Source organism: Podarcis vaucheri (assembly GCF_965113315.1).
Source record: "Podarcis vaucheri genome assembly, chromosome: 7".
In the NCBI taxonomy this organism is placed as follows: Eukaryota; Metazoa; Chordata; class Lepidosauria; order Squamata; family Lacertidae; genus Podarcis; species Podarcis vaucheri.
In genome coordinates this window covers 82,139,428-82,164,146 of record NC_138765.1, presented here as the reverse complement: position 1 = coordinate 82,164,146, position 24,719 = coordinate 82,139,428, and the positions used below count along the sequence as shown (strand labels likewise).

General features: G+C 47.2%; 1 protein-coding gene across 2 annotated transcripts in view; it reads left to right on the top strand.

Moving 5' to 3' along the window:
• CAPZB (capping actin protein of muscle Z-line subunit beta) overlaps positions 1–24,719 on the top strand; it is a 67,996-nt gene that overhangs the window by 22,978 nt on the left and 20,299 nt on the right. For both annotated transcript variants that reach the window (XM_082230530.1, XM_082230531.1), the window contains exons 2-4: positions 2,426–2,515; positions 17,043–17,164; positions 21,628–21,741. In XM_082230530.1, the coding sequence (XP_082086656.1) occupies positions 2,426–2,515; positions 17,043–17,164; positions 21,628–21,741 (326 nt within the window). The remainder of the gene's footprint in view (positions 1–2,425; positions 2,516–17,042; positions 17,165–21,627; positions 21,742–24,719) is intronic.

Genomic DNA, 24,719 nt, shown 5'->3' with positions numbered 1-24,719 from the left:
CAGCTGAAGGTGGTTTTCATTAAAACATAATGAATATAAACATGTAAAGGATTTGTGTCTGTTCCTGCTGATTAAAAACCTGAGGACTGGTAACTTGTTTTCAAGACAGTTGCAACTTGTTCTGTACAGTTGGTGAAAAGTATCCCCCCACCCTCAACTTCAGGCGCCCCCATAGGGCCCACCTTCTGCCATGTCAGCATTTGTTTATTTGGCCTGCCTGTTTTGAGAGTGTGCAAGTGTTGCATGGTCAGGGGTGTGTGTGTGTGCGTGCGTGCGCGCTGTGACCTCTGAAGAATTCATACCTAAGAATCCGTTCCCAGGCTCCATCCATGGTTGGCATTTCCAACTCCTGCAAAGGAGGAAGCTCTGACACCGCTTGCTAATGACAGGTGGTGCGCTGGGAGCCCTTGGCGCCACAAAACTGTGCTGAGGACAGTTTGCAGGCACATCTTTGGGGCTCTGTGTTCTTTCCTGTTGAAATGGGGGGGGGGAGAAGTGCACAGCTCCCAGCCTTGCTGCTCCCTGCAAGTGTGTGCTGCCTCCCTCTCCCTGCCAACATCAACAGAAGTTGTCTTCCCTCTGGATGTACTCTTGCAGCATAAAGTTACACTGTACTGTCACTGCCACAGGCCGTGTGCATCTGAAAGCCAGCTGCTGGGGTTCGACAAATGGGAAAAGAGAGAGGTGCGCACATTGCACTTGGGTCTTGCTTGTGGCCTTCCCTTTGGGTCCAGTGATAGAAACTCAGATATAGAAGCTAGGCGCCAAATGGTTACTTAAACCACGGTTACACTCACCAAAACGGAATGCCTAGTTGCCATTTTTGGCCAGGCGGCTCAAAAGTCATACAGTCATATCTCAGGTTGAATGTGCTTTGGGATGAGCGTGTTCAGGTTGTGCTCCGCAGCAAGCCGGAAGTAACAGAGCGCATTACTTCCGGGTTTTGCCGCTTGCGCATGCGCAGAAGTGGTGAAAAGCGACGCGTGCGTGCACAGACGTGCCATCGCTGGTTACGTTTGCTTCTAGATGCGAACGGGGCTCCAGAACGGATCCCATTCGCATCTAGAGGCACCACTGTATTTTCAACATGACTTTTGGGTCCCTGAAATTCATTCTGATTGTGTAGGTAAGATATAATGGATAGAATTATACAGGATGTGTTGCTAGTGTGTGAAAACAGACAAGATCCAAGGATCCCCTGGTGTGCACCTCCAGATGGTGGAGGCATCTGGTGCCTGGGCATCTTCATGGTCTCAAGTGTCCGATAGTCAGGTGCAACATGTGCCTGGGAAATTTCAAACGCTGTTTGGGGCATCTGGGTGGGCTGTTGAATGCTGGGCTAGATTGACCTCTTTTGGCCTCATTCAGCTTCAAGTCTCTTCTTATGAAAGGGAAGGCCATTGTCTTCATGCCCTGTGTATAAGCTTCGTGTGGGCACTGTTTTGGTTGCTGTGAGAACAAGAAGCTGAACTAGATGGGCCTTTGTATTCCCTGTTGCTCCTAATGGCAACAGTTGTGTGTGTGTTTCTTGTACAGTGGTACCTTGGGTTACAGACGCTTACAGACTCCGCTAACCCAGAAATAGTACCTCGGGTTAAGAACTTTGCTTCAGGATGAGAACAGAAATCGCGCAGTGCTGGTGCGGCAGGCCCCATTAGCTAAAGTGGTACCTCATGTTAAGAACAGTTTCACGTTAAGAATGGACCTCCGGAACGAATTAAGTTCTTAACCCGAGGTACCACTGTACTGTATCCTATTTCACTTGTTCACCTTTGCTTAGGCTGGGAGCTAAGCACTGTAGACTAAAAGAAAGAATAGATGTGGGGTGGCACTATCCTGTTTAAGGCAGGGCCACTCGACCTCAAGTGGCTGGTGGTCACAAGTATGGCAAAGGGAGCAACTGGTGGTTGTTGTTTTTTGGGAGGGGTAATCTCTTCCCTTCTTCACTTTGATCCTAAATTGCAAGATTGCTCCAGTTACCAGGAGCCCAGAAAGTGGGATGCCTTTGGGCAATAATTTGGTGATCCCTCAGATAATAATTCCATTGCCACGAAGCTGTGCCAAGCGAGCCTCACTTCCAGTGTGTATTGAATGATTTCCTTTATGGTGCAAGATGTCCCAAGTTGTGAAAAACGTACTGACATGGTTTGCCATGTTCAGCAGCAATGCAGTGATCCTGGGGTCAAGGCTTAGCTAAGTGACAGAGCACCTGCTCTGCATGCAGAATGTTCACTCCCCAAAACAGTATAGCTAAAAAGGATCTTGGGCTGGGAATAACATCTGTCCAAGATTCTGCGGTTCATCAAAGTAGGCTGTCCTGGGGCTTGGTTGGGTCAACACTCAGTCTGGCTTGGTACAAGGAAACTTCATGCTGTTCTCTGTGAATGATTTAACATCCCCCCCCCTTCTGTTCCTCCTCCCACAGAGTGACCAGCAGCTGGATTGTGCCTTGGATTTGATGAGGCGTCTGCCTCCCCAGCAGATTGAGAAGAACCTCAGTGATCTGATTGATTTGGTGAGTATTGGGGTATCTTAAACCAGAGCAGAGTTAGCATGTCCCCTGTTCATGCCAAACCATTGTTTGCACCCACCAATTTAGATCCCGGTAAAGGCACATGGTAGACCAGCTTACCCCTGCCTGGGGCGCTCCAGATGTTTTGAGCTTCAGCTTCTATCCTTGCAGCTAACTGTTGACCAGCTGGCTGGTGGGAGTCCTGGTACAACAATAGCTGGAGGGTAGCAGGTTTCAGTAGCGAAACCATGGTTTAGAGTTGATTGTCTTCATTTTCCACCTGCTCCAGATTGCAGTAGGCAAACCAGTGTTCGTAGCTGCTTGTCTGCTCTCACTTTCCATCTGCTTGACGCACTTCTTTTTGGGAGCAGTGGACACTAGAAGCAAGGCAGTGGCTGCAATTTTGGCTTCTCGCCTCAGACATCGTGGCAACTCTCTGTCTGCAAACCCCTTTCAAACAGTAGTTTGTGGTTCTGCATTGCTAGCTGATTTTGTAGCTGAAATTTCACAGCTCTGATATTGGGAGAATTGTAGTTGAGGACTTGTGTAAAGACTGCAGTGCCCTTAATATGACATCTGAATTAATCCTCTTTGTGTGAGACTGCTGCTGTTTTCAGGAGGTACACTGTGACCTCATCCAGAGGGTACACTTCTGTTCCTGTACCTGCTTCTGTAATTGGAGAAACGCCATAGCTCTGTGGTAGAGCATGTGCCAGGGCCCTGACCTGCCATAAAGCAGCATCTTATATTAGGAGAGTCCCAAATTCCTATCTACTTTGTAGCTCAGTGGAAGACCATCCATTTTGCATGCGGAAGGTCCCTGGTTCAACCCCCAATGGCATCTCCAGGCAGGACTGGGAGAGACTCCCTGTCTGAAACCCTGGAGAGCAACAGCCAGTCAGTGTGGCTTGACTCTGATAAGGCAGTTTCCTGTGTTCCGAAGATCTCTCTTCCTTCCTGAGGTCTTGGAGAGCTGTTCCAGCCAGTGCAGCTTAAAATATGTCTTCGGAGTCTATCCGAAGATTAATTAATCCACGTTGGTGGCACAAAAAGGCATTGTGGTCTTGGACAGCCTTGAAATCAACTTACCTATGAGCAGGCATCGTAAATCTTTACAAGTGATTTGTAATGTTTCTTCTTGGCAGAGCTGCAAAAAGACCCTTGTCTGAGATCCTGGAGAGCTGCTGCCAGTCAGTGTAGGCAATGCTGAGCTAGATGGACCAACGATATGGCTCAGTGGAGAATAGAAGTTTATATAAAATTATGCATGGCATGGAGAAAGTGGATAGAGAAAAGTTTTTCTCCCACTCTCATAACACTGGGTGGCTTTTAAAAAGGATGGGACCAATTCATGGAGGAGAGTAAAGCTGTCAATGGCTACCAGCCACAATGGCTGGGCTGAGCCTCCACAGTTGGCAGCAGCAATGTTTCTGAATATTGGCTGCAGGAAACTGCAGGAGAAAGTGTCCTTGTACTTTGATCCTGCTTGCTGGTTTTCCACAGGCAACTGCTTGGCCACTGTGAGAACAGGAAACTCGACTAGATGAGTCATTGACCTGACCAAACAGGCTCTTCTTTAGGGTCTTATGGCAGCTTCCCATGTTTCTATAACTTCCTTGTTGCTTGCGGTGCTTAGGAAGGCCTGCATACCTCACCTCTTACAAGTTAAGGGGGCCCACTGAGGGCCTCTTACCTGAGGCACCCACCCACCCTCATATCTGGGCCTGAACTGGTGGAATGCGAAGGTGGAAGCCTCATTTAAGCTGCTTAGTGATAAATCCCCCCCAAAGGTCCTTGCAGCTCCCGTTTGTCAAGCTGCATGAGGTGCCTTGCTCTGTACACAATTGTGCTGACAGAAGGGGAAATATCCAACTTGAACGTGAAACCAAAAGGGCACGGCCTGGTGGGAGGTGGGTAGAGCGTGGAGGCCCTTTCTGGGTCACTGCCCCTCATCAGCTCCCAAACGCTTCCTTGTTCATTAGCAGAGCGGCACGGCCGACCCCTCCCCCCCCCCGTCACATCTGTTGTGGCTTCCTTGGGCCGCTGCTGCCGAGCCTGTAATTAGAGTTCATTAGAGCCCTTGTCAGTCACGGGCCTCTCCAAAGCGCAGCCTGAAAGGAGCGGGGCCTGCGGGTGCCAGTAATCCGCCTTGGCAGGGAGCGCTCAGGCTTGGCATCTTAATTACCAATTATTTGGAAATGGGCAGCTTGGAGCAGCCGTTTGGGTGCTTTGCAAGGTTTTTAGAAGTTGCTTGTTGGAGAGGGGCAGGAGGTGGCTGCTTTTTAGGGTTGCAATATGAGGATTGTTTCGGCAAGTAGTCATTTTAACGGTTGTTCTTCATGCAGTACGTTGTTAAACTATGGAACTCACTCCTGCAGGAGGGAGTGATGGCTTTAAAAGAGGAATGGACTAATTCAAATTGGAGGATAAGTCTAATAATGGCTACTTGCCATGATAGCTATTCTCTGCCTCTGCAGCAATGCTTCTGAATGCCAGTTGTTGGGAACCCCAAGAGGAGAGAGAGCTCTTGTGCTTGAATCCTACTTTCTGGATTCACACACCGTGTTTTTCGCTCCATAAGACGCACCCAACCATAAGACGCACCTAGTTTTAGAGGAGGAGAACAAGAAAAAAAATATTCTCTCCCTCTCTGTGCAGCGCCCCTTCAGCGAAGCGGCAGGAGAAACAGAGCCACTTCCATTTCTCCTCCCGCTTTGCTGAAGGGGCGCTGCGCAGCTTTCCCTCTCTGCGCACCGATCCTTCTTGCACTCCTGGCTTTAGGGATAGCCACCTGAAGCCTCTCGAGCGCAGCAGGAGCGCTCCCACTGCGCTCCGGAGGCTTTGCGTTGCTTTCGCTGAATCCATGGAGCCTGCATTCGCTCCATAAGACACACACACCTTTCCCCTTACTTTTTAGGAGGGGAAAAGTGCGTCATAGAGTGAAAAATACAGTAGGCATCTGGTCAGTACTGATTTGAAAGGTGTCGGGTTTTTTTAAAAAAACAACAACATTGTTGAACAGTATAATTTATTTATTGCATTGATATCCAACATTTTTCTCCATGGAGCTCAATGGCGTACATGGTTCTCCCCCTCCTCGTTTTATCCTCACAGCAACCCTGCAAGGTAGGTTAGGCTGAGAGGCAGTGACTGGCCCATGTTTGTTCTTCAAGCTTCATGGCTGACTGGAGGTTCAAGCCCTGGTCTCCATTGAGTGGCCACTGTGAGAACACTATGCTTGACTAAGTGAGCTCTTAGCCTGATCCTGCAGGGCTTTCCTTGTGTTCTTAATAAGTAAGTAGAAAGGCAAGCAGAACTATAAAGCCTCAGTACGGCTTGACTTAAAGCCTTATCCTATCCAGTGAGAGAAAGGTACATGTGGGTGTAGATAGAGAATATCTGCATGGGTTGTAGAGGAGTCCTCTGCCACCAGCCAAGGGACTAAAGACCACTTGAAGGCTCAACTGCCTGAAGGATTATCACAGCCAGGAGGGAAAACCAACCTGGCTCCATCCTTTAGCTAGTGCTGCATCTGCTCCAGTGCGTAGCTTTTTTTCTTCCCTCCCCAATTTTTTTCCTTTTGTGCCACGTCTCTTAGATTATGAACCCGCATGCAGGAATGGTTAACCGTACAGAGCTTAGGAAACATGTTGTGCCTTGCATGTTAATAATGTATGAGAGAGCTTTAGTGGTCACCATTCTGTGTCACACTCTCTGGTGACCGGTGGACAAACTTGGCGTGATGTGACAGATTTCTCTCTAAGCATTTGTTGGCTCTGATAAAAGCAAATGAGGTTTTTCTTGGGCTTTCTCTCTCTCTTTGAAAAACAAAAACCCTGCCTTTAAACACACAGTGGTAAAAGGAACTATTTTGATAAGATGGGAACTGCAGCAAGGTGGGGATCTAGAAACTGCCAGGGATCCACTTCTTTCCTCGCCGCCACCCCCCACCCCCAGCAGAAGTGTAAGCATCAAAGCAACCCTGGGCTGTCCAGCTGCTCGAAAACTGATCATGTCTGAGTCATTTCACCACAGTTTTTGTCCCAAGAAAGTTTTGTCTTGGAGGCATGCCTGTTTCATGTTGTGTTTTTTTAAGGCAGCGCTTCCCCGTAAAAGTCACACCATGATAATAACCATGTCATTGTCCCATCTCAAATGAGTTAAGCCCCCTAAGGCAGGGGTTAGGCAGGGAATCTCCATCCTGTGGGTCAGATGTGGACCTCAATTTCTCTTTCTCCCTGGCCCTTAGGACTCTTCCCCAGGCCACACCCCTCACTGGCTTTCTCTCTCCCCTCCTTAGGTCCTTCCCACCCACCCACCTTTTTGTCCTTTTATTTTTATTCCCAAGGTTTAAACCTGGGACCTTCTGCATTCAGAGCAGGCACACTTTTCCACTGAGCTTTGACTCCTTTCCACCCAAAAAGAGAGGCAGGGTGCTTTGAAGCCCTGACCTCTGCAAATCATCTCTCCCCCCCCCCCTTGACTTCTGGAACTTCAGCAGGCATTCTCCATGCCAACTTTCAATCATATGTTCACCGCCATGAGGACTAGTACCTTGAGGCGTCTGCAAAACCTTGGCATTGAAAGTTTCGTGTAAGGCAGCAAGCTTGGTTCTGCACCCCAAGCCACATTCTGTGCCCCTAGGTACCCAGCACATGCCTGAATGAAGTCCTCCTTCCTAGCTGGAGGTGAGCAGATGCTGTTCACCCATTTTGTATGTGATCAGGCTGAAAGCGGCTATATACAGCCTTCGAACGATAATAATTTAGCTGTGAAAACTTGGCCATTATGTCCGTCTCCCCCGGCAAGAGCTGACAAACTGGTGTGTGTTGGTGGTTGTGTGCATGCACGTCCGAAACAAATGCAGGAATCCAGACCGTTGCTAGGAAGCCTAGCAAGCTTGGGAAAACTGCCTCTTGTCCTGCCTGGCTTTCCTTGAGCACCTTGATGGGAAGAGACGCCCTGCTAACAGCAGCCGGGGGTTCAAAAGGGCGGCCTTTTATGAACTTGGCGTTCTTTCCAAAGGGTGTTGAGCATGTCGGGCATGGTGCAGCTGGCCATTCCTAATGTTGAAAGCAGCTGTCGGGGATCCAAACTGGGGATTATTGGCATAAAAATCAGGGGACTTGGCACAATTAGCGCTGCGAGCCAGTTTTCCACCCAGCGAGCGCAGCTGTAAATAGAAATGCCTTCAGCTTAGAAGCTATTACCATTGGGGTATTCGGAACTTGTTTTAAGACACTCATTTTGTTTAAAAAAAAACCCCATCTACAGGCAGTCAAGGAAGGGCTCCGTTTAAATCAGGCTTCAACGACCTTTAAGCATCCACAGATCAGTGACTTCACTGAAATGGTTTTCATGTGGCACCTTAATCTGGTTAACACAGAGAAGCCTTCACCAGCCCTTCCAGATGTTTTGAACTACAACTCTCATTGTTTCTCCTTATGGGAGTTGTAGTCTAAAACCCACCTGCAGGCTAGCATGCTGAACCTAAGAAGAGCCAATGGCCCATAAATTATTATGGTTACGTTTAATTACCCGCCCTTTGCTCTTAGGTTCCAGGGCAGGTTACAACGTTAAAACATTAAAAACAGTTTAAAACAACATAAAAATAATGGTGGTTTAACAGTCAATCCCTCTTCCCTGGGTTCGCTGGGAATTTCAGCTCCTAGCTACTCTCAGCATCGTTAACAAACTAAAGTTCCCAGGATTCTTTGGGGGAAGCCATGATTGTCAAAGTGGCATCATAGGGCTTTAAAGATATAGTGTAAGTGTTGCCCTGGTCTTGAGATGTGTTTAACCTCTGAGTTCTGCTCTATGGAGGATTAAGCTAATTTATGTGTGAGAGAGATGCTCCAGAAGTTTTTGCCAGCTCAGTTTTGGATGCAGATGATACATCTCCCTTTTCAGATCTTTTAGGCCAGTGTTGCTCAAACTTTTGGCTGCTACCACTCCCTCGCTTCACTAAACTCATCTTGAGCCCACTACCCTACCCTATAAAAAGCATTATACAGAACAGTGACTTGCACAACACACTGAGGACGATAATATCCCAATAAAACAGTAACAGTTAACAGCACATTTGTTCAGGGTGCAGTTAAGCTGTTTGGTTTATTTGCACAAAATGGATGAACTGGATCCAGGTTTTCAAAGTCTGATAGTCGTTTACACCTCTAGGGGACCCCTGCCTCTTCTAGGGAATCCCACAGCCCCCCATGGAGTGGTACCTCTCACTTTGGAAACCACGGTAGCCCATTGCTATCTTAGGAATCCTTCTGAGGCCTTGATGGATCAGCAAAAGCCATTGGATTGTATTTGATGTTAACCCTCCTTACAGTAGTCCCACTGAAATCAACGGGCATGACTAACTTAGGCCCATTAACTTCTATGGATCTATTCTGAGTAGGACTAGCATTAGATTCATCCCATCATGTATGAGATCCTCTCTCCCCACCCCTCTGGTCCCATTATTTCTACGACAGTCCTTGGACTGGACCTGTTTTTCTGCTTCAAGAGGAAGCTTTTAAAAGCCTGCTGGATGACTCAATAGAATTATAACCAAAAAAATTATTAGATGTGGGCCTAGCATGGCTGGAATCCAGTCCGGGCTTGTCAAGTGGGGGGAGAGAGAGAGAGAGAGAGAGAGAGAGAGAAGGGCACCAGTTCAATTTGTCATTATGGAAGTGTTGGCTCCCTTCCGTTGGCTCCAAACATCTGAGTGGTTTTTGCCCTGACGTTGACCAACTCCGATTTCCGTGCACCCCCCCCCCTTCACTTCCATACGGGTGACATCAGTCCTGTAAGAATTCAAATGAGAACCAGAACTGTAAAGGCTTGAAATGCAATTAAATAATAAAACTTAAGTGATCACACTCCTTCCCTGCCAAGGAAATCTTTGCTTTGGAGGAAAGTGGCTTCGCGGTGGGCACCATTGTGGTACAAAAATAAGGATGCTCCATTATTGGGCCTTAACTCTAGTGCCAGTGTGGTGGAGTGGTTAGAGTGTCTAACCAGGACCTGGGAGAGAAGAGTTGGAATCCACACTCTGTTATGAAGTTCACCGAGTAACCTTGGGCCAGTCACTGCCTCTTAGCCTAACCTACCTCATAGAGTTGTTGTAGGGATTAAATAAGGAGGGAGAGAACCATGTACACTACTTTGAGCTCCTTGGAGAAAAAAGTGGCATATAATTGCAATAAACAAACAAGCAAGAACCCATTGGCCTACCCCATCATCCCCATGGCCCTGGTTATGTTTTTGCTGCCCACGATCCCTTTGGGGTCCTTTATTCGCATGGATTCCCCCTATTTCCAATGTTTAAGCTGAGAGTGCCAATCACTTTCTTAGCTAGAAAAACACCTCTCACACATAAAGTGTCAGCAAGCTCTGGAGAATCCCAGGTTCTGCAGAAGTGCACAAAATCTTTAGGAGGGGGAGGACCCAGGAGGGTTGGGAATCCCCCTAAAACAGTTCATGAGCTTCCTGTGTTCCTACAAAGCACTCTCAGGTGACCAGACTTCCAGTGTCTCTCTGGGGGCTACAAGTTATGGAATCCAAGCTATGAGAACCTTGCTGGGTCCTCTTTCAAGTAGTGGCCAGACCGAGGCCACTGGGGAAGCCCCCGCCACCACAAATAGGGTATAAAGGCAGATTAGTCTCTTGTGGATCTTTCTTGTACGTTTGGCCATGGGTGGCTGCAAGGTTGGATTTGACGTTGCCTGCCACCTCTTCAGAAACATTGCCTATTCTATAGTTGTTGGTTTAAACAATCCCTGTGGCGCTTTACAGTTCAATAAGTTTTGAACCGTGGCGTTTGCTAGGAATGACTGCCAACTACTCAGTTATGTTGAAGAAAAGTAACTGTGTACAAGGAACATTGTTGGAATAATGTGGCACAAATCAATATGGTGTAATCCCCACTCAGCCATGAAGTCGCTGGGTGAGCAGCAGCCAGTCGCTGTCTCTCATCTAACCTACCTTACAGGGTTGTTGTGGGTGTTAAATGAAGAGGGGGAGACCAGTGTACCCCGCCGTGGGTTCCTAGGAGAAAAAGGTGGGCTATAAATGCAATCAATCAGTAAAGGTGCCTCTGCTGCTGACAGCCATAATGGATTCCTGTCTGGCACTTGCTCACAAAATCAAATGTGGCATTGTGAGGGTAAGAGACTATGGGATAAATTGGGGGAGAACTCACCTCTTTTATCTCTGCTTCAAAACGGGGGGGGGGGACCCTTCCCAACCTCAGCGCTTCTCCGTCCTTCTGCCACCACCCCAACAATCCCTGCAAGATGGGAATAACACTAGCCTATGCGGGTGGCACTGTGGGTTAAACCACAGAGCCTAGGACTTGCCGATCAGAAGGTCGGTGGTTTGAATCCCTGTGACGGGGTGAGCTCCCACTGCTCGGTCCCTGCTCCTACCAACCTAGCAGTTCAAAAGCACGTCAAAGTGCAAGTAGATAAATAGGTACTGCTCCGGCAGGAAGGTAAACGGCGTTTCCGTGCGCTGCTCTGGTTTGCCAGAAGCGGCTTAGTCATGCTGGCCACATGACCTGGGAGCTGTACGCCAGCTCCCCCGGCCAGTAAAGCTAGATGAGCGCCGCAACCCCAGAGTCGGCCACAACTGGACCTAATGGTCAGGGGTCCCTTTACCTTTACCTACCTTTCAGGACTGCAGTTAGGTTTCCTGCGGCAATGTATGTGTAGCACATCGAACCAGAGCAGGGAACCCCAGCCGAAACTGAGAGTGAGAACAGCCCCTCTCCATCAGGAACCCCCAAACCAATTCCCGAATAGCAGAATCCTTTAAATAACTCATTATTGGTGGTGTCATGATCTGGGCATCTCCTCCCACCCCACCCCAATAATCAATTAGCGATGGGGACAGAGAGGACTGTGGCCCTGACCCCAAGCAGGATGTGGTGAAGTGTCTGCCTTTCTCACTTTTGCTTTTTCTGTTCTCCTTTCCTTCCTAATCTGTCACCTCCTTTGAGATCCTGAGCCTGCGGCTAGGCCCTCTATGTGGCTACAGTGTGTCTTTTAATTTTAGTATCGCACCTGGCCCTTTTAGGTGGTTTACAAATAATTATTATGTTTGAGCATGGCAAGGTGTTGGGACTGGCTTCTACACAGCAAGGACTTCACATTATTTCCACTTCAACACGGTCCAAAGCCTCGAGGGCAGCCACAAGTTGGAAGTGTAAAACTTTATGAATCAAAGCCGCACAAGAGCTGGATCGTATTGAGGGTCTGATCCAGCATCCTGTTTTTAAACCGTGGCCAGCTGGAAACTTAGAAAAATGCCACCCAAAGCCTTTGCTGTTAATCCATCCATCTTCTGAATGAATTTGTGTGTGTCTGTGTGTTGCATCAGGAGTAGTTAATCCTGCTGGGGAACAGACACTGTAATTTTTGGTGTGACTTTCCTCTCCCCACACTCACCTCTAGGTATGTTCCTAATAAAGCAAAACTAATTTCAGAAGGGGGAAATATCTGACATAAGATCATGGGTCATGCCAACTGTGCATCTAGTGTAGCCTCTCACAGCGGCCAACAAGCTGGTTATGGGAATCCCAAAAGCAGGACCTGAGAACAACTCTCTTCACTTGTCATTCCCAGCAAGTAGCATTCAGGGGCACATGCCTCTAAATTCCTGATTTACACACACACAAATCTACTTGTATGAAAATAAAGTTTGGCAGTTGATCTGGGATGTTCCCCATTTCAACTCTAATCCTAGATACAGGTAGGTAGCCCTGTTGGTCTGCCATAGTCAAAATAAAAAAATTCCTTCCAGTAGCACCTTAAAGACCAACTAAGTTAGTTCTTGGTATGAGCTTTCGTGTGCATGCACACTTCTTCAGTATTACTCAGAAGGGTGGTGGGAATGGGAGATTGGCAGATAGGCTCATCTCAGCTATCTGCCGATCTCCCATTCCCACCACCCGTCTGAGTAATACCCCTCCCCACCTTCTCACTATATAGAAGGATCTGGCAACTTCTGTTTCAGTGTATCTGAAGAAGTGTGCATGCACACGAAAGCTCATACCAAGAACTAACTTAGTTGGTCTTTAAGGTGCTACTGGAAGGAATTTTTTTATTTTGTCTAATCCCAGAGACCTTCTCTGATGCTACCTGACACCCATGTACACCTTTGCCTCAATGTGCCCAGTTTTTTGAGCTTTCAGTAAGTCCGTCAGCATTCTGACTCCTGAGCAGGAAGCAAGAGTTTGGCCAGCTGCTCAGGGAGGTGTTTGGTTTCTGGCCGTGCACAGGTGGCCACTTGTCTCTCTGGTTGGAAAGGTAGTTTATTTTTAATTAAAACTTTGTCCCAGTACCTGGTTCACTGGTTCCAGCCAGATTAGCATTTCAGAAGGACAATGCCATCCCTTGTTTGAAGCCCACTGTAAATGTAGCGTTCTCCTCCTTTTCAATTTGTTTCCCTCTTTGTCTGCGGCTAATCTCTCTGTCCCTTCAGGATGTTACCACTGTTTTGTAACCCCCTCCTTCCTCCCCCCCCCCAAGTTGTCTCATTCATTCATTCATTCATTCATTTGAAGGGACAAAAAAAGTCTGATCTTTTAAGAGAAATGTCTCTGGTATTTCAGGGTGGTCTGGGTCCAGATGTGCGCTACGTGAACAGGTTATAGGACTCGCCAGCGTGTTCAGCTAAAGGTCTGGAGAGCCTTAGCGAACTTTTATTTAATTTAATCCATTTATGGATCGCTTCCTATGAAACATCTCAAAGCAAATAACAGCAACAATAATTTATTACTTAAGCAAGTTTATGGACCGCTTCACTGCTTAAATCCATCAGATTGGTGTACGTGGTAAAAATGGAATAAAACCACAGAAGCACATGCTCAAGATTAATAAAACCAATTTGACAGACAGAAAACCTTTCATGCAAACTCTAAAAACAATGGAACAATTTATATTAAAAAGAATACCGCCAGTTGAAACAATTACTAAAACACTGCACCCATAATATTTTTCCCCAGGGTATGTGAATGAAACAACCCAAATATATACCGTGTGATGTGTGTGCATGTTTAATTTTTGTTTTCATTCAGTTGTATTCATTTCTTCATTCTTGCATGTTACTGAAGTATGTGTTTTTGTTTAAAGAAAACAAAAAAGATTCAAAGCGCAACATTTTCATGTATAAAAACAAGGTGAGATCAGCAAGGAGCGGCTGCCTCCGGCTTGCCCTGTTTGTGAGCTTCCTGGGAGCATTCGTGAACAAAAGAAACTTTCCTACCCTTGATCAGACCATTGGTCCACCTTGCCCAGTAATGTCTCCTCTGGCTGGCTATGGCTCCCCCAGAGAACCGCTGCCAGCCAGTGTAGACAAGACTGAACTAGATGGGCACAAGGGCCTCCTGACAGTATTAAGATTCCTTCCAGTAGCACCTTAGAGACCAACTAAGTTTGTTATGCACACAAAAGCTCATACCAATAACAAACTTAGTTGGTCTCTAAGGTGCTACTGGAAGGAATTTTTTTGTTTCGACTACAGCAGACCAACTCGGCTACCTACCTGTAACTAATATTAAGATTCTCATTCCCAACTCTTCTAGCTGCTCCTTTCCAACTAGACATGCTAGGAGGCTGATGCTTGTGGGGAGTAACTTCTACATGCCAAGCAGGTACTCCACCTCTGAGGCTCAGTCTCTCTGTTGTGACATTTTCTGTGCATCTGGGAAAGCACATTTCCTGTGTGTTTGAGAGAGAAGTGTGTGCTCGCGCGCGAGAGAAAGGAATTCCTTCTCTAAGATGGTACCCTGCCACCTACAGCTTATAAACATCCTTATACTTAAACAAAGCCAGTGGTATGTGATAAATCAGGTGTGCTTTCATAGTAGGCAACATTAAAAAAAAATAAACAAGTTTACTAAGCGCAGTTCTCACGTGTGACACTTTTGTGGACTTATTTGAAAAAGACTTTTCAAAAATGTATGGTCTTATTTGCAGCTCACGCTGTTTTAAGTTTAATTTGTACCACGGTGTTTTCTGCAGTGCCACCTCCCTCGAAAAAGCAGCACATGTCAGAGGAAAATGTATTTAAAAAACAGAAAAAGTTATCCAACATAGTAATGTTTGGCAGGGTGCCTGGAAAGTATATTAAACTCCACCCAGAGCATGAGTTAGTGGAAAAAATTAAGCTGCCGTTCACGGGGCAGCTTATTCTCTTAGCAGCTCTTGGATTTCCACTCAGTTATAAATATTTACCGCTTTTTCAAGGTCTGTTCCCCCCGCCACCGCCGCTGCCCCCTTCAGCAATTGCTTTGCAGCCCTTGATTTGGCAAGAAGCAGAGACTGTGACTAATAGGTGTATGTGCGCACATACATTTAACTTAGAGACCACACCCGTGGCCACAGTGCTGAAACCTGAATTGCTTTAGACAAAACTCTGGTGTGTGTGTGTGTGCATGTGCACACACATGTATAAGGGCACACCAATGTGCCACAGTAGTGGAATTATCATCCAGTGTGATACTAGGCAGGCCCCAACCCTGGATAATTTCAAAGGGGCCTTGAAAACTGTCTTAAAAGCCTTGGCTTACAAAATTGCGGCTGGAAATCTCATTGTGTGGCCTGGCCTTGGAGACTGTACTATTTATTAATTTTATTTGCTTCCATAAAGCTTACACACCACTTGATGGTTGTTGGGTTTTTTGTTTTTTTTCTAAAGCCACCAAAAGTGTTGGTAGGTAGTGGGGCAGGGAGGGGGGTATTTAGTTAATTTGTTATAGTGGTTCAGGTTTTTTTGTTGCCGTGGTTCTGTGTATGCCTATGGGGTTGAGGTAACGATAGTGGTATGGTGAATTTCATCAGCATGCATTATTCAACAGAAAACTTCCTCTGTTTATGTGTTTGCTTATACTTTAAAACCAGATATATATATATAGATATATAGTTCTAAACCCTCAAAGTGATTTACAAAAAAAAGATACTATTTACAACAATTTAAGACTTTCAACAACTTAAAATAACAATAGACCATGGATTTCTTCAGATGTTTTTTTAACTGTTACCTATTTTGTTTTGTTTTATTTTTAATGGGAGCTGCCTTTGGAAGAACTTTTTATTATTGAAAGTTGCTATAGACATGTATCAAAGCCAATGTGGTGTAGTGGCTGGAGCAGGGGTAAGCAACCTAAGGCCCAGGGGCTGGATGCGTCCCAATCGCCTTCTAAATCCGGCCCGCGGATGATTCGGGAATCAACGTGTTTTTACATGAGTAGAATGTGTAGTTTTATTTAAAATGCATCTCTGGGTTATTTGTGGGGCATAGGAATTCATTCATCATCCCCCCCAAATATAGTCCGGCCCACCACATGGTCTGAGGGATGGTGGACTGGCCCACAGCTGAAAAAGCTTGCTGACCCCTGGGCTAGAGTGTAGGACTAGAACCTGCTGGGAGACCAGGGTTCAAATCCTCCCCTCCCATTCCATCATGAAGCTCTCACTGAGCGACCATAGACCAGTCATTGCCTCCTAGCCTAACCTACCTCAAAGGGTTGTTGTGGGGATTAAATGAGGGGGAGAATTATGTACACTACATGGTGCTCCGTGGAGGAAAAGTGGAATATAAATGCATTGAACCAGTGGAGTTAAGAGTAGGTGATGAGGTCCTTCTCCAGGGGACCCTTCTGGGTGGGGAAGAGCTGTCGCTCAGTGCCTTACATGCAGAAAGCCCCAGACTGAGTGCTTTTTTTCTAGAAAAATAGGTGCCGGTACTCACCATGAAGTTGTTATAGTACAATGGTACCTCGCAAGACGAATGCCTCACAAGACGAAAAACGCGCAAGACGAAAGAGTTTTCCGTTTTTTGAGTCGTTCCGCAAGACGAATTTCCCTATGGGCTTGCTTCACAAGACAAAACGTCTTGCGAGTTCTTGCGAGTTTGTTTCCTTTTTCTTAAAGCCGCTAAGCCGTTAATAGCCGCTAAGCCTCTAATAGCCGTGCTTCGCAAGACGAAAAAACCGCAAGACGAAGAGACTCGCGGAACGGATCAATTTCGTCTTGCGAGACACCACTGTAAGTGCCACACTTTTTAACAACAACAAAAAAGAAGTGCTGATACTGCAAACCCTTGATTACCCCCTGAAAAAAAGCAATGCCCAGACTCCGTTCCAAGTAGCATCTCCAGGTAGGGCTGGCAACATCTCCTGTCTGGAACTCTGAAGAGCCACTGCCGGTCAGTGTGGGTGGTATTGAGCTAGGTGGGTACGTTCCCATGATCCTGCTATGGCAAGTTAGGTGGACAGCGACAGGGCAATAGGCTCTTCTTGGCTAAATGGCCTACCCAGGGAGGCTCAGGTATGGAGATGCAGGGTTGGGTCTTTGATAAGGGTCTAAATAAGCAGGTTTGCTTGGAAAACGCTGTCCCTTCTGACATCCTGGTCACAAAGGCTGCTTTATAAAGGAGCTGCAATTCAGACATACATTTACAGGAGCTTGCTGAAGCAACCCTGCCTCACTTTTTGCATCTTGTGTCCCCCCCAACTTCCTGCTTTTGTTTACAGGTCCCCAGCCTCTGTGAAGATCTCCTGTCTTCTGTTGACCAGCCTTTGAAGATCGCTCGTGATAAAGTAGTGGGGAAGGACTACTTACTGTGCGACTACAACAGAGATGGAGACTCCTATAGGTGACTGCTTTGCTCCTCTGGACAGGGAAACACTCCTTTATACTATCCATCAATTGACTCCCCCTCTTTTTACCCCTTTTGATCTCAGGCAGGTTATTAGGAAATGGCAATCATCAAAAATTGGGGGGGGGGGAGCGTCACAGAGTGTAAGTTTAAAAACAGACATAAACACATTTTGCTCACTGCTAGACTAACAGTGTGGATTTACAAAGTTTGATCCACAAAGAAAGCATCTTGGAAGCTCTCTTAAACTGAGCCAGGCTCTTGAGTCCACCAAGTTCATTAATGTCTGCACTACTTGGCAGCAGCTCTCCAGGATTTCAGGCCTGGTTCTTTCCCAGGCCTGGAAAAGACCTGGGAAGATCTTACCTGGAGATTTTAGGGAATGGAACTTGGAGTCCTCTGCCTGCCTCTACTACTGAGCTACAAATGGGTGTAATTGGGGGAACCTTCTGGGGTTCTCTCCTAATGACCCAGCTAAAGAAGATAATAACCCAGAGATGTTCACAACTTTTCAACTATCCAGTAGACTATAAAACGTGTGAGCTTTGGGAAGGAGGCACAGCTCAGTGGTAGAGCATCTGCCTAAAACCCTGGAAAGCCACTGTTGGTCACTGTGGACAGTATGAGCCAGATGACCTGGGTGGCAGAGCTGTAAAGTAGCTTCCAGTTTTTCTGTTGAAATCAGCCCTTGATTCAGAATCATAAGGACTAGGGTCTTTATTTGTAAGGCGAGGGCTATACCTCAATAGCAGAGCTCCTGCTTTGCATGTAAAATGTCCCAGTTTTAACCCCTGGCAACTCCAGGTAACACTGGGAATGTTTCTCTGGTTTGCAGATGGGTCCAGAAGGGTTTGCAACCCCCTGGATGAGAAATCGGTTGCACGTGCTATTTATTTTTGAAGCTTTGGGTACTTTGAGCCCCTTACCCACATCTCAAGAGATCTTGCCCATTGTATCGCTTTTCCTGGGCAGCTGAGTACAGCTTCTGACATGCTGTTGCATGGCTCTTTGTGCTAGAGTATCCTGTATGGTGCATCCCTTGTAATGTCTAAGGCCTGGTTGCAGCTCCCACAAACAGACAGGGGTTAACTGGCATGGTGCAGTGGTTGGAGTGTCAGACTAGGACCTGAGAGAGACCAAGGTTCAAATCCCCACTCAGCCATGAAGCTCATGGGGTATCATATTGGGGCTTGTCAGTGTCCCTCAGCTTGAGCTCCGTGGAGAAAAAATGGGGAAAAGTGAGATATAAATGCAGTAAAGGTAAAGGGACCCCAGACTGTTAGGTCCAGTCGTGACCGACTCTGGGGTTGCGGCGCTCATCTCGCTTTATTGGCCGAGGGAGCCGGTGTACTAAGACGCTTCTGGCGAACCAGAGCAGCGCAAGGAAACGCCGTTTACCTTCCCGCTGAAGTGGTACCTATTTATCTACTTGCACTTTGACGTGCTTTCGAACTGCTAGGTTGGCAGGAGCAGGGACTGAGCAACGGGAGGTCACCCCGTCACGGGGATTCGAACTGCCGACCTTCTGATCGGCAAGTCCTAGGCTCTGTGGTTTAACCCACAGCGCCACCCGCGTCCCTTATAAATGCAATAAATAATAATTAGCCAGCCCAGTTCACCTCTGCTGCTACGGTTGGTGGGTAGCACCTGGGAGGCGCCAATGGCAGAGACACCCAGCGAACACAAGCTAACTTTTTTTTAAAAAAATAACAAAACAAGACCAAACTCCCAGCCCCCTCCCCTCTGCACATCCCTATCCTGGTGTTTGGTTGCTCTCCTTAAATAGGATCCTTATGGGGGGAAGATGCTGATGCCAGCAGCACCGTCTTGGAACCTGTTGGCTGCAGCAGAAACATTGCTCTTGCATGAAGCTCCATCGCTTTCAGTCAGGCGGGCTCCCTTCAGCTGCCTTCTTTCAAAACAGCCTCCCATCTAAGCCCGTAAATGCGTTTTGAGGGCTTGTCTGCTGTGAAAACATCATTTGAGGGAGTAATGTTATGAATTTCTCGTGGATGAAATTACTGCTGCAGCCAGCAATCTTTCTTACTTTCTCTCTCTCTCTTCTCCCCCCACCAAAACCCCCCTTTATAGAGGTGGTTTGGGATGTGCACGGTCTGCAGGTCAGGAAAGTGCTAAGTCGTGGCTGTGTGCTCTCGCTCTGAAATTCCATTCCTCGTGCTCTGCAGAAGAAATCTGCTAACCGCAATTAAATCAAGCCCACCTTGCTTAAAAGTGGCTTGGAGGGGTAGGGGAGAAAGGAGATTGTTTGGGTTGGAGGCAGAAACCTTGAGCACTTGATCAGCATTTACCTGCTGCAGAAATGGAGGGCAAGGGTGTCAGCGGGTGCTAACCATGATGGCTGTGCTCTGGGGCAGCAATGCTTCTGAATGCCAGCTGTTGGAAACCACAGGAAGAGACAGGGCTCAGGTCTTGCTTGCTAGCTTCCCAGAGGCAACTGTTCAGCCACTGTGAGAACAGGATGCTGGAATAGATGTCTGTGGGCCTGACCCAGCAGGCTCCTCTTACTTCTAATGATATAGGTAAGAGTTCCTAAATGGAAGAAGTTAGTTCTCCACCACCATCACTCCCAAGAGGTGATGGAAATTTCAAAGCTCGTATTTCTTGTGTATTTTTACTGCCACCTGCAAATGAGGCTACAAAGCTGCTAAAAGGTAAAGGGACCCCCTGACCATTAGGTCCAGTCGTGGCCGACTCTGAGGTAGCGGCGCTCATCTCGCTTTATTGGCCGAGGGAGCCAGCGTACAGCTTCCGGGTCATGTGGCCAGCATGACTAAGCCGCTTCTGGCGAACCAGAGCAGCGCACGGAAATGCCGTTTACCTTTCCACCGGAGCAGTACCTATTTATCTACTTGCACTTTAACGTGCTTTCGAACTGCTAGGTTGGCAGGAGCAGGGACCGAGCAAGGGGAGCTCACCCTGTCGCGGGGATTCGAACCACCGACCTTCTGATCGGCAAGCCCTAGGTTCTGTGGTTTAACCCACAGCGCCACCCGCATCCACACTAGCAAAGCTGCTAGTCCACACTTTTTTGCCTTTTTTATATTCGGTATGAATATTTATAGTCTGCTTTTGTTCATAGCCTCATGGTGGCTCTCAAAGCATGTGAAAACCGTTTTGCAACATAGAAGACATTATGAAAAACAGCTAAAATAACACCAAGCCAATCTGGCACCAAAAGAGCTTTTGAGCTCTCTGCCTTGCTTGGATTTTAACTTGTGCAGGGTTAGGGTTAGGGTTAGCCACAAATGGCTGAAATTGTGCAACTTAAATGCACGTTAGGTGCCATGGTGCTGTGCTAGCAGAGCCTTTGCTTTAGACACCCAGCACCAGCCGCATGGTTGCTGGAGCTGTTGGGAGGGGCAGTTCAAAACATCTGCAGAGACCCATGCTAGAGATGGCACACCCATCGTTCCCTGTTCTGAATATCAAGCACGATCTGCACATTCAAAGCAATGAGGTGAGAGTTAGGTGGAAGAATGCTGGGGTGGAATACTCCAGTGTACTCCTTTGGACTGCAGTTGTGTTGCGTGTCAAATTTTTTGCTTAAAAGATACTTATCTCATCAAGGGGAGAGGTTCTGCCATATTCCTCTGTGCCAGCTGTCCTCATTTCCTATTGCTAGGAAGAATTTGTTCCTTTATGTAATCTTTTGATGTTCTGCCTTTCTCCCTAATTGGGATTCAGGACAGCTTCCAACATGGTAAAGCTTCATTATAAAAGCTAAACTAGTTAACAATAGTTGCAATACCTCAAAACACTCTTAGAGCCAGCAGTTAAAATCCAGTGTGCCTTGACGGCAGCCCAGTGGACAACATCATCTACACCTCAGTTTCCAAAAGGCCTGTCTAAACAGGAAGGTCTTAGCCTGCTGGAGAAAGGATAACAAAGAAGGAGCCAGTCTGACCTCTCTTGGGAGGATTTTCCACAATATGGGTGCAACCCCAGGAAAGGCCATCTCTTGTCACCACCAGCCGTGCCTCTGATGTTGATGGGACCAAGAGAAAGGTGTTCACCCAAGGTTTATAGGGAGAGATACGATCTTTCAGGTAGTCTGGTCCCAAGTTCTTAATGTAGAGGAACTTTCAACAAAGCAACACAGACATTACCCTGCAGTCTGAAATAGTGCAGTTCATTCTGCCATTCTCCTCGCGTGTATAGACTATCCCTGACATTGTCTGGGTGGTATCCAGTTATCTATTCAAAGCAGACCCATTGAAATCACTAGAGCTAAGTTTGTCATGCCTATTAATGGTAATGGGTCTACTTTGAGTAGGAGCGCTGTGAGATACACCCCTAAGCTTCTTGGGACAGGGGCTCTGTTGCAAGATGAGTAATTAACAGCAACACCCGTGCTTGATTGTCTGGGGGGGGTGGGGGATTCTATTGATGCTTTGTGTGCTGAACAAGTTTGTTTACTCTCTATCTTTTTCCTGCTGCAGATCGCCGTGGAGCAACAAATATGACCCTCCTCTGGAAGACGGTGCCATGCCATCCGCCCGCCTGCGCAAACTGGAGGTGGAAGCAAACAACGCCTTTGACCAGTACAGAGACTTGTATGTTGGCTTGTGAAATCATCTCTCTGGGTGTTTGTGTCCATTATCCTCAGGGCAAGAATGAATCCTTTTAATTTCTTTAAGATGGTGACTCTGAGGACAGCTCAGTCAGTGTTGCACAGGATTCCTAATCTCAGGGTTGTGGGTTCGAGTCCCCACATTGCGCAAAAAGATTCCTGCATTGCAAACGGTTGGACTAGATTACCCTCGTGGTCCCTTTCAACTTAAAAAAAAAGGAAAAGAAGGTGGTGACTTACTGCAGTTGTGGTAGCCAACATGGCTTTTCCAGATGTTGTTGAACTCCCATCAGCCCTAGTTACCATGGCCCAGTGATCAGGGATGGTGGTAGTTGGAGTCCAGCAGTATCAAGGTGACACCAGACTCCCCATATTTGTAGTGATGCAGAATAATGATGCCTGTAGCTATGGGCAGTAAAGACAAGTGACGGTCTTTGTTCAGGGATGGGGGAACCTGCAGCCCCGGAGATATTGTTCAACTCCTTTCTGCCCAGCCACCATTGCCAGTGATCAGGACTGATGGGAGTCATAGTCTATAGTGATATTGGGAGGCCACCATGTTGGTTTAGAGCATAAGATTTTTAGGAGCAAGTCGTACATCCTCCCTGCCTCCCTGCTTGTTATCCCCTTTATTTTTGCAGCTTGCTTTGATAGAAGGATGTGGATTTTTCCATCGGAGGGAGTTTGTCTTCAGTCTCTCCTAAGGCACTGTTGTTGGCTCTCTCTCTCCACTTTGTGACGTTGCAGACGGGCTTAGATGAAAATCTAAACCAGCCCCTGAGTTTAACAGGAAGCAACCTGCTGCCACAGGTTTGGGAAGCGTTGGAATAACAAGCATGTAGTCTTCAGCAGCCAGGGTGGAAAGAGATTTCTTCCCCCCACCATCAGATTTGATCTTCCAGGTGGCAGCTTAGATTTGAAAAGGCTGCTTGCTTAGAAATGGGGGCATGTTAGATGCAAAACCCCATTCTCAACACGAAGGCAACCTCTTTTCTCATCCTCTGACAAAAGGGCATCCGGCTTTGATTTTCGAGATGATAGGCTGGCAAAGACTGGTGGGGGTGTAACTACAATTTATTCTTTATTTGTATTCATATACAAATCTCACACACACACACACACACACACACACACACACACGAGTGGCTTTCTGGTGTCCATGTGGGCCACTCGGGGCAACTGACAATGAATTCAGCACATAGTTTGGGTTGTTTTAAAAGAGATTGGACAAATTCATAGAGGAGGAGGAAGCTATCAGCAGCTGCTAACCAGGATGGCTACTCGGGACTGTTCTCCTCCTCATGGGCAAGTGTTCACGCCTTGCCTTTTTCATAGCCACACGCCGACAACCTGCAATACCCAAAACATGTTTGTAAGCAGTATGGGAAAGAGCTCAGAGAGAGAGAGTTTTTGTCTGCCGCTCTGTTTAAGCTGGAGGGAGTAACAGGCTTATGGGAGAATTTGGATTGTGAGAGCGAGACGTGTGATTTCGAGGTCAGAAGTGGGAGCAGGATTCAAACAGAAATTCCAGATGGCCAGGTTCCTGCCTTCCCCCATCAATTTGATAATCTTGTAGGTTCCATGGCGAGGCCAGTGTCCTGGGTATTGTTTGCAACAAATGAGGTACTTGTTGGCAGCAGTGCTGTAATATTTGACCGGCTGAGGCCTTCTGCGGAAGATGCTTCTTTGTTGTCATTCAGGGTTTGTTAAACTGTGGAACTCATTCATGCAGGAGGCAGGGATGGTCTCCAACCTAGATGCTGCTAAAAGAGGATTGGACAAATTCATGGAGGAAAGGGCTATTGGTGGCTACAACCTCGATGGCTGTGCTCTGCCTCCATAATGTTTTTGAATACCAGTTTCTGGAAACTTCATGAGATGAAAGAGCTCTTGTACAGTGGTACCTCGGGTTAAGAACTTAATTCGTTCCGGAGCTCCGTTCTTAACCTGAATCTGTTCTTAACCTGAAGCAACACTTTAGCTAATGGGGCCTCCCGCTGTCGCCGCGCCATCACCACACAATTTCTGTTCTCCTCCTGAAGCAAAGTTCTTAACCCGAGGTACTATTTCTGGGTTAGCGGCGTCTGTAACCTGAAGCGTCTGTAACCGAGGTACCACTGTACTTGGGTCCTCCTTGCAGCTTTCCCACGAGCACCAAGTCAGCCACTGTGAATAAAGGCCTAGTTTTAAATAGAAACACAGGAAATTGCCTTCTACCGAGTTGTACTGCTCAGTACTGCCACAACACTGACTGGCAGCTGTTCTCCAGGGTTTCCGGCAGGGTCTCTCCCAGCCTACCTGGGGACTGAACCCGGGTCCTTCGGCATGCGGAGCAGATGCGCTACCACTGAGCTACAGCTCTTTCCGCTTAGTAATGCTTGCAGTTCTCTTCCCTTTTAAGTTAATGAGCCTGTCTTCTGCCACAGGAACACAAAGTGTGTGGAGCAGCTGTGGCTCTGGATGCATTTATCCGCTTTACTTTCCATGCCGTCGTCTTCCTGTGGGGCGGCGGGGAAAGGGGATTGAGCGGGAGGATGGATCCAATTGTGGAATGCAATCATCCCTGATTGTTTTGAAAGCAGGGGCCTTAGAAGTGAGCTGAGATCGTCTCCCTGGCAGGAAAGCTATTGATCTCTTGGCCGGTCCCAAAACAAATGCCTGTTGACGGGGCGTGACGGCTATTGGCCAGATGAGCAATATGGCAGAAACTGGTTTCCATCATCAACAGACAGCATTTGTCGCCTCCTATTTTGTTTCAGTGCCTAGGTTTTTCGTTTAAAAAAAAAGCTCACATGAGACAGCGCCATATGTTCTCGTTGTCCTAGTGGTTCATAATCTTTTGTTCATACAGAGGAGCTTTCTTCATGCTTCAACATGCTACCACTAAGGTGGAGGTCCTAGGTGGCCCTCTAGATATTGGCAGGTCCCAACCCCCTTCCCAAACTCAGCCAGCCTGGGTGA